This window comes from Macrotis lagotis, chromosome 7 (genome assembly GCF_037893015.1).
Source record: "Macrotis lagotis isolate mMagLag1 chromosome 7, bilby.v1.9.chrom.fasta, whole genome shotgun sequence".
In the NCBI taxonomy this organism is placed as follows: Eukaryota; Metazoa; Chordata; class Mammalia; order Peramelemorphia; family Peramelidae; genus Macrotis; species Macrotis lagotis.
The window spans coordinates 32,157,527-32,175,543 of record NC_133664.1 but is presented as its reverse complement, the minus strand read 5'-3'; the positions used below and the strand labels follow the sequence as shown (position 1 = coordinate 32,175,543).

The 18,017-nt window shown below is 36.1% G+C and overlaps 1 protein-coding gene across 6 annotated transcripts in view; it reads right to left on the bottom strand.

Annotated features, from left to right (window-relative positions):
* The window catches only part of ZNF385D (zinc finger protein 385D), a 978,888-nt gene that overhangs the window by 22,383 nt on the left and 938,488 nt on the right, over window positions 1–18,017 (bottom strand). For all 6 annotated transcript variants that reach the window (XM_074195714.1, XM_074195715.1, XM_074195716.1 and 3 more), the window contains one exon: window positions 1,162–1,401. In XM_074195714.1, the coding sequence (XP_074051815.1) occupies window positions 1,162–1,401 (240 nt within the window). The remainder of the gene's footprint in view (window positions 1–1,161; window positions 1,402–18,017) is intronic.

Genomic DNA, 18,017 nt, shown 5'->3' with positions numbered 1-18,017 from the left:
AATCACTTAATCCAATCTGTCTCAGTTTCCTCATATATAAAATGAGCTGAAGGACATGGGAAAAAACCGCTAATATTTCTGCCAAGAAAATCCCAAATAGCTTCATAAAAAGTTGTGAATGAACCAACACAAGCACTGGCTTCCTCATATAATCACTGTCATGCTGAAAAAAAAATTGTACAGCTCTGTCTACATTTGTTCTTTTCCATGTGTCACAATACCAAGACTAGAAATTCATTTGCATGAACCAAGACCCATTTTGTGATGCCTGCCAAAGGAAAGATCAGTATGAATTAAAATCCCAATGCTGAGGCTTACTATCCATGTGACCTTGAACAAATCACTTAACCTCACTGGGTCTCAGGTTTCTCATTTGCTAAAAATGACAGGGTTGGGTTGAATGGCTTCTGGGCCCTGTCCCAGGTCTTAATCTGAATTCTATAATTGGGGAGACATTGAGTAGAGTATTAGTCAACCACATAGTAGTATGAATTAATTCAATATGTTTACTTTCTGTCTAACACTGACAGAGATACAATAGAATTTTGTTTAGGGCATCCATAAAGTAAGACAACTAAAACTCTAAAGCGTGATCTTTCTATATTGAGACAATAATGTGGATGGTCTTAACATATGAGATCAAAAGCCACCTTAACATTTAGAGTTAACTCATTGATTCTCAGGAAACTAAATCAATCATTGTTGACTTTGTTTGCAATTTTTTCTAAGTCATGTGAACTAAGATAAACATGAACAATTTAGAGACAAGTAGAATTGGCGATGATGGCCACTTCATGAGGAACAAATCAGTGGATTGTCGTAAAAGAAGGCAACCTTTGAGAATCCCTTAAAGTCAAATGACTTGGTGTAGGACATAAAGGTAATTTTGTATGAAGCATCACCTCCAAAAGATGAATTTTATGCAGGATAACAATGACGACAACAACAGCAACAACATGGCTTTGTAAAACGCTAGCGTTCCTCCTATTCCCGATGTAAATGGCATCCCACTTGTCATTTTTATTCTTTAATGGTTAATGAATCCTTTGTAATTGCCAGTTTTCTGCCACCTTTTTGTCCCCTGCCACAAAAAGCTCTAATCTATTCTGAGGAAGATAATTGCAGAGCTGTTAAGACAGAACAGAAATTGCTACATCTCACCGCTGTTGTGGGCCTCCAGCTGCGAGGCCGAGTTGACAGCAACCTTGCATAGCGAACAATACAGGAGCCGCTTGGCCTTCTCCTCCTCAGTTTCTGCCGAAGGACATGTGCTGTTGTTGCCTGGTGGGGCAGGGGTGGGGATCTTTTCCACTTTTGAGGTGATCTCTGTTGTCATAACACTGCTCTTTCGAATTTCCACGGTTGTGGTTGTCGATATTGCTGGTGTCCCTACGGTACTGTCTGCAGTCAAAATAACCAAGAATTAAGGGGAAAAAATTAGTGCTTTTTACCTTTATCTAGACATCCAGTCTATCAACTATGTAATACAATATAAAACTCAGATGATCATTGGTGGGGAGAGAAGATGGATGGATGGATAAACATAGGCATCCAGTGCATACACACACACAAACACATATGGATAAATAGATGAGAGAGAGAGAGAGAGAGAGAGAGAGAGAGAGAGAGAGAGAGAGAGATAAATGGATGTATAAACATATAAACACAATTTATAGATAGATAGATAGATAGATAGATAGATAGATAGATAGATAGATAGATAACTAGATAGATGGAGATGATGGATGGTTGGATAAATATAGATATACAATATACATATTCACAACTACATATAAATAGATAGGTGATTGATAGATGAGTAGATGAATATTGAATGGATAGATAGAGATCAATAAATAGAAAGAGAGATATACATGTTTGTGTATGCATACATATAAATATATCCACATATTCACATATACATAATCACCCATGATAAATTTTCCATGTAATCTATATGCTTGGTAATTTTCCCCCCTAATTTGTATCTTGGTTAAATATAATACTCTTGACAAGTACTCCTGGTATTTTGACAAAACACAAGAAAAAAAATGGAGCGTAACACAATAACAATATAAGGGTTTATTCTTATTCTTGACTCATATCCATGAGGGTTTTTTAAAAGATTGTTTTGTTCATATTTCTCTCCTTCTTCCTTTCCACAACATCATGACTTTAATTTTTTTTAATTTTATTTAAATTAAGTAACTGACTGATTCCTTTCCTGATGTATATGTGCAATAATGGGAGAGAGGTTTCTTTGTAAAAGAAAAGAGGAACCCATTCAACACTGACTTAAAAGATCAACTTATTGAAATATACACATATAGTCTATATGTATCTCTATATTCACATAGGGAAAACAATGGATAGAGTACCTCGTCTGAAGTTCACATTCAGTCTCAGTTCTGTGAACTTGGCAGTTCACTTAATTTCTTCAGCTCTAAAATGGGCATCTACTTCCCAGAGTTATTGTGAGAATCAAAGGAGATCACATTTGTGGGAAGCACATATTATACCACATAGAAGAAACCATATAAATTTTAACTACTATTATTAATATTAATATAGTTCCATCTATGAATTTTTGTATATTTTTAGATCAGACCTGTGAGTTTTTTAATGTAGGAAACTCATGAAGAAGGAATCCCCAATGCCTAGAGAAATTGATTTTCTCCACAACTTAAGATTGTCTTAAGGCATTTCCTGGGGCCCTGTGAATTTAGGGGATTTGCCCAGAGTCACAGAATCCATTCAACAGAACTTTAACCCAGATAATATTAGTTGATATGCCCATCTTCTATTCTAGGTAAGGTGCCTCACACATATGTACATATCTTTATCTTCATATATAATATAATTCAATATATTCAATGTCAATGCATGTGTGTATGTTGTATTTGTGAGTGTGTGTGGAGAAAGAGGTATAGAAAAGGAGAGAAAAGAAGAAAAAAGGAGGGAGGGAGGGGAGGTAGAGAAAGAGAGAGAGAGAGAGAGAGAGAGAGAGAGAGAGAGAGAGAGAGAGAGAGAGATTTGTTCAAGAAAAAATTCTGCCACTAGATTTTACACTTAACTCTCTTGACCTGGTTGTTCAGCAGTTCTAGAAAAATGAAGGCAGACATGGTGACCATCAATTTTATAAACATATTTAATTGCTGATGACTTCTCATAACCTCCTAGGCATACCCTCTTTGGTCTTATTGGTTCCCTCTACTGGATCCAGAAAGATATCCCTGGTTCTAGAAAAATTCTTCCTCTCATGACTTTCAAGAACCAGCCTTCATCAAAACACCTGCTTTAATGGATAGTGACAATAGAAAGAGCTACTCCATTTGGAAACTTAGCTTTATCTGTACAGATAAAATTTTCCTTCTTTGGTGCTAATAATCCAAAGTTTAAGTTTCTAAGAAGGGCTTCCTAATGTAGAACCACTTTCTTTAGGGGTTGGAACAAGAAGGATGGCTTACTTTGCTTATTGTTTCTCTTATTGCGCCTCTCTTAAGATAGTAATTATAACTGTTTTGCAAACACGAGCCTGCTAATCAAGCAATAAGAGAGGTATCTGTTGAATAATCTTGATATGCTTTTCTTTGCAGAGAGTCTCCTGAATGTTCACAAATAATTCAAAGATTCCTCTGCTAGGAATTTTTCTTTTTTTTAAAGTCTCTTTGTGAAATAGTGATGAACCTGGCTTCTCAAGGTTTTATGGGGAGGGTACCAGTTAGGCAGTTTCTATAGAACTGGAAAAGCCTTCACTTAGCAATTCAACAGCAAGACGACTGCAATATAACTGTCTTACTAACCTAGACTAGTTATTTTCAGACATGCCTATCATCAGAGTTGGCTACCAGCTAATATTTTTCTTGGGGGGGTTGGGGTTCAAGGAGAGGAGAAGAAATTATAGAAGTTATAGTCTCTACTAAAATCATCTATGATCTGTATTTATGGAGAGCCACACAAATAAAACCACCCCTAAAAAGATACCCACCCCACCCAGTCTTTTTTCTAGCCTAAAATATCTATATCTATAGATGGAAGGCATCTAGGTGGCACAGTGATAGAGGATCAGGTCCAGAGTCAGGAAGACTCATTTTTCTCAGTTCTAATCTTGTCTCTGGAAGTGATTAGTAGTATGACCCTGGATAAGTCACTTAACCCTGTTTGACTTAGTTTCCTCATCCATAAAATGAGCCAGAGAAGGAAATGGCAAATTGCTCCAGTATCTTTGCCAAGAAAATCCCAAATTGGGTTACAAAGAATTGGACAAGACTAAAACAACCAAACAACAATGAGAGGGAAGAGCCGTACAAACAATATCACACATTATAAAAGTCTATGAGCAGCTCAAACTTCCATCACATTAGGCAGTAGATATTTAAGGAGCTCAATGAATCTTTAAGTTGCAGAGAAAGTTCAGAACAGGAATGATAAGAGTGCTGTTCCTTGTGGCAATGAAATCACAGTCCCATTCCTATCCCTTTGGAATATATGTGTCATAGATTTGAAAGTGGACAGAAATCTCTCATTTATAGCCACAGAGAGGTCAAGTTTCTTGTCCAGTGCCACATAAGTGGTAAGCAGAAAAATCATCATCTAAAGTCACTTCAAATCCCAAGTTTTTTCCACTAGTCCATACTTCCTTTCCTCTCCCTTCTTCTCATTAGTGCCCTTCTTGGTGAAACTTTTAAACAGCAATTTTTTATTATTTAATTATTATGAAAAAATACCAAACCTAAAATGTAAGTATTAATGAAGATATCCTGTAAAAAAGTCATTTGATGGAAGTCACCATAGTTGGCATTTAAGGATCACATTGAACTTAGTGATTGGTGTGTGATGAATCAACACCAACATTCCCCATCCCACATTCACTCAACTAGAATACATATGGCTGGAAAGTATTAATTTTTAGATGACATGTTTGCATCAGTGAGGCATCTATTCAGTCTAGAAAATAAACCTCCCAAGAAAGGAAAATAGCTATTGAAAAACCAGAATTTTCCCCAAACTCACCTAGAGTTTCCTGGAATTTTACTGAGATGCTATTACAGGTCTGTGATATTTTACAGCCAAGCCACTGGGAGTGACCAACTAGAAGTATCCCTTCTTCCCACAGGCAGGTTTTTGAAAAATGCTCACTTTCAATGCAGTATTGCATTGAAAGGGATTCTGGGCCAAGAAATAAAGAGAAAGTGTTACTAGACCATCTTCCTTTCTCTGAGTCGTTTCTCCCATGGTATCTTTCCCAGTCATTTCATCTCTGGCCCACACGTATGTCTAGCAGCCTCCTCTCTGAGCTTCCAGTATTTATGTCTTGAACCATAAATTCTCTATGGTAGAAGTTATTATGAACCTAGAAAATCTTTCATTTTTTTTAACAGTGAAAGACCTAATGTGGTTCAGAATAGGCAAAAACACTGTTTCTAGTGATAACTAAGTCCATATCTTTCCTAATCTCATAGGAGATTTTACATTTACACCAAAAGCTATGTTAGGTTAGAGACATCCAAATGATTATGCCTGTAGCTTCTCAAAGTATCAGCATTTCTCAGTTCAAACTTCATATAGGCAATGGGTTTAGAAGGTTTAATGTCCAAAAGCTTAAATTTCTCTGCTTTACCTTTTATCATACTTCTGACCACAAAGCTTCTCATGGAGAAGTAACTATCCTATATTCCAGAAATGCAATTAGTTTGAGATGCAGAGGAAAATTTTTTAAAAGAAATCATACTGCATTCTCTTATTTGTGTTTAATTGTGGCTATGTAATAGAATCCTTTTAATTCAGCTTCACAGAATTGGGACTTGTGATCATTTAAGCCACAGGGTTGAGTCTGAATTTTCCCTTGGCTCAGGCAATGATTAGAGGGATTACTCCCAAACAGTGGAAACAAATTAAGGGCAATATTTCCCCCTTTAAGGGAACCAACTATTCTCAAGCACAAGCCATTGCATATGATGTTGCAGCTTTCCATCAGTTCTTTATTTTGACATTTTTACAAGTCATTCTTGCAATAGGTAGGAATGGACTTGGGATATATAAATGAGATAACCTCTACCAATGCAAATCTGTGTCTTCCCTTCAATCTTAGAGAATTCTCCAAGGATTAAAAGGTGAAGTGACTTGCCCATGATCACACAGTCTGCTCTAATCAAACATTAAGAATTTACTAAATATCTACTGTTGTGCCAGACAATGTAATTCTACCAGATACAGTGTGTTTTAAAAATGAAGCAATAAAGGGTCTTAAATTCTAATGAGAAAGACAGCCAGTTTATATATAAGCATGAACAGAACAGAATAACAAATAGAAAAAGAGTAAGTAATGAAATGCATGGCAATTGGGGAGAGAAGACATTAAAATTTTGACATTTGAGGGCATTGAAAAATGGATTCAAGTAGAAGACTGAAAGAGGGAGAGCAAGAAAGATAGAGAGAAAGAAAGAAAGAAAGAAAGAGAAAGAAAAAGGAAGGAAGGAAAGAAAGAAAGAAAGAAAAAAGAAAGGAAGGAAAGAAAGAAAGAAAGAAAGAGAGAGAGAGAGAGAGAGAGAGAGAGAGAGAGAGAGAAAGAAAGAGAAAGGGAGGAAAGGAAGGAAGGAAGGAAGGAAGGAAGGAAGGAAGGAAGGAAGGAAGGAAAGAAGGAAGGAAGGAAGGAGGAATGGGAGATGAAGACAAGAGATGGCGTATGATGGGCAAAGAAGGGGGAAGGAATTGTTTGGGTTATATAGTATGGAATAGAAGGTATAATGATGCTAGAAAAAAGTTTGGGGCCAGAAGGTTGTGAAGGACTTTATAAATGAGAACTGTGACTTGAACCCAGGTTTCTGTGACTCACAGGCCAGTTTTCTATCAATTATGCCATTTTTCATTTCTGTTTATTATGGAATGACTTCCTTTGATAATGGTTAGTTTATATGAAATTAAAAGTAATAAAACTGAATTCTTTTTTAAAAAAGTCATTTGACTACTTGGCTATCCAAAAGCACAGGTAAATAACCTTGATGAAGTTGTATTATTTCTCCTTAAGGAAAAACTAATGTAATGGGTAGCTAGGTAGTACAGTGGATAGAGTACTGGCCCTGGAGTCAGGAGGAACTGAATTCAAATTTGACCTCAGATTCTTACTAATTGGATAATCCTGGGTAAGTCACTCAACCTCAATTTCCTCAAAAAAAATAGGAAAGAAAAAGAAAGGAAAAAAGAAGAAATTAATAGTCCAAAGAATATAAAATAACAGTAATGGGCCCACTTTCTTCAAAGATGTAACAATCTATCCCTGCCTGCCCAAACTGTGTTACTTTTCTCCATATTCTCCCTGATGTTCTCTAGAACTGCCAGAATACTAATGGAATTAGCTGTCCATCTGGTTTTCTTCATTCTGACTGTATGATTAGTCCATCTAATTGGGTCATTCATTTATTCCATGACATAGACATTTCCTACCTACTTCATTTCCTTGTTTGTCATCCATTTCTTATAACTTATTCGTCACATTAATTGACTAGATTATTTATAATCTTTCTTGTCCTTCTCCACTGTCCTTCAGTTGATGCTCAGTGTGGTGCCTAGGGAAAATAACATTCTGGATGCAAAGGAACTTGATTCAAATACTGCCTCTGATGTTTGTTTGCTGTATAAGCTTGCGTAAGTCAGTTCAACTTTATATAACCTCAGTTTCCTCATCTGTAAATGAAGGGGTAGAACTAGATGGCTTCTGAGATCCCTTTCCCCAATATAAATTTGTCCAAACCATAATTATTAGACTCTAGTGTTTATGCAGCAGCCCTGAAGGAAGACGACAGAAGTAGTTTCTTACATCTTTGAAGGAAGTAGCCACATTATTATTATCATTATCATATAGTCTTTGGAGCATTAATTTATTCTTTTCTTATCTTTTTCTCTTTTCTTTTCTTGAGGAAATTGAGATTAAACAATTTGCCTAGGATAATAAATTAGAAGGAAGACCATGGCATCTTTGTTACATGAAGAAACTTGGGAATTCATTAAAATAACTTTATTATTTCTTAAAGGCAATCTATCTCCTTTACCAAATGACATCATATTTGTATAGCACTTAGCAGAGTGCATAAAGTTGGTGATGAATAAATGCTGCCTTTCATCACAGTTCTTTAATCTTTCCATTCAGTTTTAGATCCAGCTGCATCATCTGTCCAGAAAATAATGGATAAGCAATACAAGTTGTCCAACTAATTACATTCCATCTTCCATATAGAGGGTTCCTAATGTGGGGCACATGATTTTGATAAATATTAATAAATAAATGTTTGTTACTGTTTTACTATAATTGATTTTCTTTTTAATTCTATATATATTGCATTTTTGTTTTTAAAAAAAACATTATTTTGAGAAAGGGTTCTAGATTACCAGTGATACCAAAAGAAGGTCATGAACCTCTGGTCTAGGCAATAGGCATGCTTAAAGTTAAGACAAATAATGATGTCAGCAAGTACATGCAACCATAGGGAATCAAGGTGACTCAGTGAATAGAACATCAGATCTGTAGTCAAAAAGAAAAATTCAAATGGGCTCATAAAGAGTTAGATATGACTGAAATGATGGAATGACAACATGCAATCATGTTCATCATCTACTCTTATTTCCTTCCTAGCACTCTCATTTGTGGCAGGAAGCTATTCATTTGCGTGAAAGCCCTATAGTACCCTCTGACCTGTGTGAACATTTTAGTCCCAACAGAAATACTTTTGCCAAACTGTAGACCCAGAAACAGTTATTTTAACCATGAAGAAAGTAGAATCATCAAGAAGTCTTAACATGTGAAGTAAGAATCAGTTTTAGAGAAGTGTATGAATGAATCTGATTGTAGGATTTGTGGGTAAGGCCCCTATTTGCTGTTGTTGGTACTCTTTGGTTGACGTCAATTGGGTCTAAATCTTGGTAACCACATTTGGTGTTTTCTTGGCAAGATATTGGAGTTGTTTTAGCCGTTTCCTTCTCCAACTCAACTTTATTCCTTGAGGGATTTTAAAAATGAAGCAATAACTACTCTTAAGGGTCTTACATTTTAATGGATGAGATAGCAAGCTTAAAGATAAACATGAACAGAGTAGAATAACAAAGAGAAAACTGTAAGTAGGTAATGAAATATTAGGTAGTTGTGGAGTGAAGACATTAAAGCATTGACTATTGAAGGCATTAAAGATGGCTTCGTGTAGAAGACAGAGAGGAGAGAGAGGGAGAGAGAGAGAGAGAGAGACAGAGAGACAGAGAGACAGAGACAGAGAGACACAGAGAGACACAGAGAGAGAGAGAGAGAGAGAGAGAGAGAGAGAGAGAGAGAGAGAGAGAGAGAGAGAGAGAGAGAGAATGGGAGATGAAAACAAGAAAAGTAGGGCCTATGAGATTGAGTGACTTGTTCAGGGTCACATAGCTAGTAAGTGTCTGAGGCCAGATTTGACCTCAGGAAGATGAGTCTAGGTCATTTACTCTATCTGCTATGATACCTAGTTTTCATAAAAGTATTCAAATAAGGACCTTGGGACCACTGTATTACCAAAACAAAAGTTGAAATAACAGAAAAATGTCTTTATTTTGGCAATTCCCCTGTATCCCTATTTAGCTCTCAGGACCTGCAATAGTGACCCCTAAGGAGAGAGTGTATGACTGGGAGCCTGGCATCAAGGTCATGGTGCAGCTGGTGGAAGAAGGTCCAGAGATAAGACAGGTTTGCAGTTTGGAGCTATTCTCATGCCAACTGCCAGCAGCAAAGAGCCTTTATTGCAACTGTCACTTTTTGGCTTTGGCTTGGAAACAGCTTGCTAGTCCTCAGTGGAACAGGTTATAGACGAAAAAGAAATTTCCACACTCACAATGGAGCATTTGTTTCTCTCATTTCAATATAACCCCAGTGCAGCTATTTAAGAATTCCATAACATAAATTATACCAATTGGGATTTTTTGTGGGAGGAAGAGTGTGGACCTATGAATTCTTTTGTAGGAAATTTTCTTGAGGGGAGGCAGTTTGCACTCAGATACAAATTAATGTCTGCTATTTAAAGATACAAAAAAATTGTAAAGGAGAAACAGATCTTAAATTCAGATTCTATGACTCCAAAAGCTAGCATTGAATCACATGGTGACTTGAATTTTCATAGATTTTTTTCAACTAAATTAATATTTTAAAAATCTTTACATCATAAGACTTATTCTGCATTTGAGACTAATTACTTGTGTGACTCTGGATAAGTCACTTAATGTCTCTGTAATTCAGTATCCTCAACTTGGACTGGACAATCTCTGAGGTTTTTTTTTTCAAGAAACAGATTTATGAACATAATTCTCTGTAGCAAGGAGAAAATCCACACTTAAATTTTGAGATATTTTTCATATAGCATGGGATATATAGGTTTAATTTATCCCACAGATGCTCATTATGGTTTTTCTTTGTATTGAAGAGTTAGAAATTATAGCCAATTCATTTTCAGTAGTACTTTAAGAACAAAAGTCTCATCCAGAGGTATTTGCTGAAGGGCAGAACAGCTGCTCACTCTTAGAGTAGATTACATTATGGATTGGTAAAAAGTGTTCTATGATAGAGAACAAATCGCACTGATATGCTTTACTAGGAGTAACAAAAACTTCAGTTCAATTCCTGCTTTGAAATGCACTGGTGGGATAATCCCAGACCAGTCATTATGATTTTATAGCCCTTCATATATAGTGGCACCAGTTTGGGAGACAGTGATGAGAAAGATTCATCAAATTCCATATTACTTACATTGTATAATGATACATTTCTGAATTCTCTAGCCCCAAAATAAGGAAAGAAAATGGTTGGCCAGAAAAAGGAGAGAAGGATGGAATAAGGTGAATAAGATGATGAGACTTGACTGTATGAGAGGTCACTAACAAAGGGACTGAATCTACTATATTTATGACTTACGTCTAGCAGACTCATTTTTATTTTACTAATCCCTACTAATCCCATGAACTAGACATGAGATCCTAAGGAATCTTCCCTTGGCTAGGTTAGAATATTTCAAAGTTTTAAATCAAGATCAGGAAAATTTGGTCTTTCAGGAATATATGTCTTTTAAATAAAGTTTAAACATAGTCCTCATGCCAACTTTCGTGTACACATAAGGACATATAAAAAAACATGTGAACAACCAGACCATTGGAAAAGTGTGACGTTTTGAATCAGAGGACCTTTGCTATTTTCTACATGTGTGATGTTGAGATAGTTATGTTTTTTGCTTTTGCTTTTTGACCTGTACCACTCCTTCAGGGCAGAACCTTTTGCATTTTTGTTGCCATTTCCCCAAGGCCTAGCATATCAACAAGTTAAATCAAGTCAGCAAGCATTAATCAAGAGTCTTTTTATCTACTGGATGCTGTACTAAACCTAGAACAGGTGCTTGGTAAAAATCCTGGAATAAATGTAATTTCCAAAAATAGGTGAATATGGACTTAAGGAACCAGGAATCTTCTTAATTAGAAAATGACCAAATTACCCTTAACTGTGCTGCCAATCAAACCCTGAATTAGGTTAACTGGTCTCAGCTGGGAAGCCAACTAAATCTTTGATTAATAAGTGATTAGGGAAAATAAGTCAGCGCCATTGAAATAAATATTTCTCCTGAGACAGGAACCCAATCCTCAAAGGTATTCCACATGTCCTGTCAAGATAATGACATGCTCAGTTCTTGGAAGCAAAGAATAAGGTTGAGACCTTAATGACTTTCCAAGATACAGTTGAACTCAATTTCATTCACTATGAGGACAGCATCTCTTGTCCTTATACGACATAACATAATTTTCTCAAGAAATTGGTATCCTTTATTTATGAGCAGACCCTTCCCAAAAGGGAACTACCAATGAAAATACATGGTGACTACCTCGCCATCATAATTAATTGAGTGAAGCTGGCCGCTGGACAGCTGGAGGTTAAAGGCCTTTGGGAAAGAACCAGGAGGAGAATATGAGCAAGGTCTTGTCTGTATTTTGGAACTTTCTGATAAATATTGCAAAAATGGCAAGAAAGAGAGGGGAAAGAAAATCAATTTATCCCAAAGCTATTTTAAGTAACTTACTTGCAACTAGATTTGGGAGCTGTCTTTTCAGGCTTATAATATAGATTTCTTCTAAGGAAGGCAGAGTAAAAGGGGAAAAAAAAGCACTTTTTAAAAAATCCATGAATGAAAGTTCCCTTGCTCAAGGGGCTTTGGGTGAAAGAATGTCTACAGTTACAGTTTCCACTTAAATTAATGAGCCCTGTGTCCTGAGAAAATCCAATTTAAACCCCGGCAAAGAGTTAGTGCATGGCAGGGTGGCATAGGGTCTTGTTTGCTTTGGGGTTTCCTCTGCCCAGTTAATAGGGATCACAGAATCCTCTTCTTCTTGGGGTCATAACCTTGAAGGTCAAATACAATTGTTTGCTTTATCTAACTACATAACTCCTTTTATGAAGGCTGATTGTTAAAGAATGTTATTGTAAATTGCTGTTGGCTACCAAAAAGGTAGAAAGTAGGCTACTCTTTAAATGAATGATGGGATTGAATTGGGTGGACATTAAAACCATGTAACAGCACCAAATTAAGCAACAAAAACACACCTTGGATATAGAATCCAGTTAAATTGTCTCCAAAGCACAAATTCTTTTTTTTTGATTGTTAGAATTGTTAATGACATATTGGTTTGGGGGGGTGCCCTAAAAATTAAGAAGTATAATGCATTGAGTGGTGTCATAATAGATTATTTCACATTGGTATAATTTTGCAAGTAATCCCATGGACTCATTTTCTTACACATTCAAGAGTTACCTTATTTTTTTTTCTAGAAACTACTAACCTACTTGGCTGTTTGTAGCATGCAACTTTTCTTTTCTCACCTTCACACTTTCCTTCAATTGTCTGCCATGCTTGTAATGTTCTTCCCCCTTAGAGCTACTGGCTTCCCTCGAGACTGAACTCAAGAACAATCTTGAGCAGGCAGCTTTTCCAATTGTTTTCATTCTCTCCAACCTCACCAACTCATAGAAATTTGCCTCTGAAATTGTTTCTCATTTACCCTGATAATATTTTCTATATACACAATTTTCTATTGCATGTTTTCTCCCCTCTTAGAAGGTCAGTTCAAAAGGGGAAAGGATTATTATGGTTTTTTTTTTCTTTTCTTTGCAGGTACAATGCTTAGACCAGTTCCTGGCTCAGAATAAATGTTTAATAAATGATTTGAAACTTCTCAGTACTCGGTTAATTCTTTCATACCTTCAGTTACAAAGCAGTTACTCGTTCTGTATTTGCAGTGGGAGTTCCATAAACCAATGAGATCAGAATCTACTCTCCCCCATGCCCCACAAGAAACCCAGCCACAGCAATCTAGGCATGGTGGGAATAAAGAGAAATATAAAAATATAACTCTGTCTTCTAGGAACAATAAGAACAGGAGGGATATTTAGAAGTCAAGACCTTGTTCTATGGATAGCTCTTTTAAATTCAATAAGCTTCTGAGTTCAATGAGTGATTATATTAATACAAATACCAAAAAAAATCTGTAAATTCAATGTATGTTAGGAAAATGGGGAATGAACCATCTTGAGGGAACTCCTCCATCTAGACCAAACCACAGCATTTTCCCCCTTTTTTAAACTTTCCAAACATACATTTTGATGTCATATAGAAAATGTCCTAATACAAATTTCTTCATTAAAAAGATAAAATAAGCAAACACAAAAAATCCAGAATCACCACTGTTTACTCTTTTATTTATCAAAATGTTCTCAACCCAGGGGACTGAGGAAATCACATGGAAAGTATAGAAAAAGGATAATGACACCTTTTCCTGATATCCAAGCAAACAGGTGGAGGCCACCATCTGTCCAATTAGCATTGTACTTTTATACAAACAGTGCAACCTTTTAGAAAGCAACATATTCACTGGCTATTTCAACTCTCTGAACATTTGGTCAGCTTTTCTTTCCTTTGGATTTCCCTTTCCTTTCCTTTCCCCTTTCCTTTCCCCTTTCCCTTCCCTTCCCTTTCCTTTTCTTTCCTTCCCTTCCCTTCCTTTCTTCTTTCCTTTTCCTTTGCCTTTCCTGTCCTTTCCCCTTTCCTTTATTTTCCTGTCCTTTCCTGTTCCCTTTCCTTTCCTGTTTCTCCCTTCCCTTCCCTTCCTTTTTCCTTTCCTTTCTTTTTCCTTTTTTTCCCCTTTCCTTTCCCTTTCCTTTGTTTTTAAACTCAGTTAATGAGTTGTTTATAGATTCTGTTTACTGTGGTTTTCAAGACCTATAAATGCAAACTCTTCCTAATGGCTAAATATAGAATTCTCACGTATGAAATAAACACCTAACATGTTTTTAATAGGGGAAAATATATGTGTGTGTAAAATTAAGGGTATAAAAGAGTATCATTCATAATTGGAAAATGGGTTCTAAAACACATTAATGTTGAACCTCTCCCTTCCCCATTATCTCTATAGTTGTGAATGATGAGCTATTTTCTCAACCAAGAAGATGAGACTATGGTTTATTGTGAACCAACCTCTCAGAGGTAGCTGCCCACTGGCATTGTCATCCCAAAGTGGAATATAGTTTCCTGAGATGCTATGGGGTACAAAACTCAAACCTATTAGAAAATAATGAGGTTGCAGTTACTTCATTATTGTTAAAAATAAAGAGTTGAAAAGAAATTTCTTTTATAAATTTGACTCCAAACCTCAGAAAACAGAGCTTATTTTTTAGAATAATAAAATGAAATAGGACCCTTATTTGAACAGCTGTTTAGTGTTACGACTAATTTTATTACTTTTCGCTGTAACTGCAGTAGTCTAAATTAAAATAAAGAGCCAGATTTGTTCATAGGTAAATGATTCTGCTTTATTTTATTGTGTTTTCCAAAGGCAAATAAGCTGTTCTTAGTAAATCTCTCCTTTCCCTAAAAAAATAGAAAGCATCTTTTAGAATATTTCTCCCACAATGGACAAACCTTAATATGTTTCAGATTTTCCCTGGTGACATTAAAAATGCAGAATGAGTGAATGGTGTGTGTGTATATGTGTGGAGGGGCAAGTAGAGCTGTTCCTAAAATCTGGAGTATTCTGTTTCTATTTTTTTTTCATAAGTTGCTCTGCAACTAAGAGAGATCCTAGTCAGAAAAGTGGTGAAGCAGACTAGAAATTAGGCAAAGGACACTAGATCAGATCTCCCAGCAACTGTGTTGAGTGTAGAACTCCTAACACATCTCCATCCTTAAAGGCTTATTATTGGGGGCAGTTAGGCCCTGGAGTCAGAAGGATCTGTGTTCAAACCTGGCCTTAGACACTTAATAATGACCTAGCTTGACCTTGGGCAAATCACTTAACCCCATTGCCTTGCAAGAAAAAAACCTATAAAAAGTTGAGAATAATCCTTAAGAGAAAATAGATTTTAAAAAAAGGTTATTAATGACTTTATAGTTTAGTTAGCCCCACTTTGTGATGAAGTAAGAATCTTGTGAGTCAAGTATATTTGCAAAAGGAAAACATTTGCCTCAACAAACATCACTGAGAATATTATTAGATGATCCTAGGACATCTAAACATCCACTTGTCCATGATGTAAATTGGATGATTAGTAATCATCCAAGCTAATGATTATGTCTCAACCCTTTTATCACCCCAGAGTTCCAGTCTGCTTTCCCACTTCATCCTGCTTACTCTTTCAGACCCGTGAAACTTTGACACCTTCTCCCTTACTCTGGATGCAGTGAGTATTAAAATTTTTCTTTGTTAAATGCCTAGTATATTCAAGCTATTATACTACATCTGGCACTACAAAGATGAAATAAAAAAATCCCTTTGTCTTAATAAGCTTATATTTTATTAGAAAAAAGAATACAATATATAAGCATAGAATTTTCCACAATCTATTTTGAGAATGAAGGAGAGAATGTTAACAATTAAGGGGCAAAAGTCAAAGCTCATTGTAGGATCTGACACATGGTCTGAGATTTCTGATAGGCAGAGGTGAGGGAGTAGTAAATTTCATATTTAAGGATCAACTTGTAAGAAGTTACAGAGATGAAAAATGTAATGTTCCATTTAAGGAACAGCCAGTCGGCTGGTTTGACCTCAAAGAACTTACATTCTTCTACCAGAGACCGTGGAAAGTGGAGGGAAGGACAACATGTATACAGAAAAATGATAAAATTTACTAAAGTAATTTCAAGGAACACTAAAAACTGGAACAAATTATAGAGTAGGGCCAGAAAAGACCTCAAGTAGGAAAAGGTATCTGAGCTGTCCATTAAAAGAAGCTAGAAAAATACATAGTAGAAGTTGTAAGGAGGAACACTAAATGTATGGACAAAGAGGTGGATTATGGGGCATCATATACAGAAAACAGCAAATTAATAGACTAGAATAGAAATAAGAGCTAGCAATTAAGAAACACTTGTCCAATTGAATTAATCAAGGGAGGGGCAGCTAGGTGAGTGCAGTCAGGAGGACCTGAGTTCAAATCCAACCTCAGACAATCACCTTACCATGAGACCTTGGGCAAGGTCTTGTTTTGCAACTCAGGTTCACAATAGACTTGCAAAACAAACAAAAAGAATTAATCAGGGGCAAAATGACCTAAAAATGAAGTGGGACAATCATTTGATAAGAATGAAGAATAATTCAATAATTGCACTTTTAATCATTGCATAAAATAAGTGAAAGGAATCTGCCCATTAAATTGGCTAGTTAACTGTTAGTCAATTGACAAGCATTTATTGGGTTTACTAGATGCTAGACCCTGAGCTAAGTGATGAGTATTCAAAGAAAGGCAAAACATTCTTTGGCCTGAAGGAGCTCATATTCTAATGGAATTGTCATTGTCAGGAATAAGAGAGGTCTTAGTCCTGTTGAAGTCTATCCAGGTGGGGCTATACTGGATAGACTATGTTTACTCTTTGGTACCATATTTTAAGGACATCAACAAGCTAGAATGTCTAATAAAAGACAAGGAGGAGAGTGAAGGTTTTCAGCCTTGTGCCATATGAGGGTGAGGTAGAATTAACAAGGATACAAAGGAAATGCAAGGGAGTGTTAGCTTTTTTCGTGTATTTGTAGGGCTGTTGGATAGAAAAGAAAATGAGCTTGTTCTGGTTGACTTGTATAGGCAGAACTAAGAGAAAGGGTTGAGATTTGTAGAGATGTAGTTTTAAGTCTGATGTCAAGAAATTTTCTTAACAATTAGGTCTGTCCAATGCTCAGATGAAGAAATTAAATCTATCTCTAGTCAGATGAAAAAGTTCTAAATCATTATTCATTAGACAAAGCAAATTAAAACAATTCTGAAGAACCACCTTTACACCTATCAGTTTGGCCAATATGACTTAAAAGGAAAATGATCAATGTTGGAGGGGATATGGGAAAACTGGACCATTAATGCATTGTGGAGGAGTTGTGAACTGACCCAGCCTTTCTGGAGAATAATTTGGTATTATGCCCAAATGGCAATAAAACTATGCATACCCTTTATTCCAGCAGCACTACTAGGTGTGAATCCCAAAGAGATCACAAAAAAAAGGTAAAACCCCACATATGCAAAAATATTCAGAGCAGCACTTTGCATAGTGGCAATGGATCAGAAATTGAAGGAATATCCATTAACTGGAGAATGATTGTAGGACATGAACGTGATGGAGCACTCTTCTATAAGAAACAATGAGGAATGGGACTTCAGAATAGCATGGAAAGACTTCCATGAACTGCTACAGAAAGAAGTGAGCAGAATCAGGAAAACATTGTACACATTTACAGCAATGTTGGGTGATGATCAACGATGATAGATTTGATTACTTCTGCAGTACAATAATCAAAGACAATACTAAATGATTTGTGATAGAGAATACCATCCCTATTCAGAGAATACCAGCCTTATCCAGAGAAGGAATTTAAATGCAGACCAAAGCTTACTATCTTCAATTTAAAAGAAAGTTGTCTTATGAATTATGTTGTTTTTCTCTAATTTTGTTTCTTCCATTTGGATGTGATTCTTCTTTCAAAACATGATT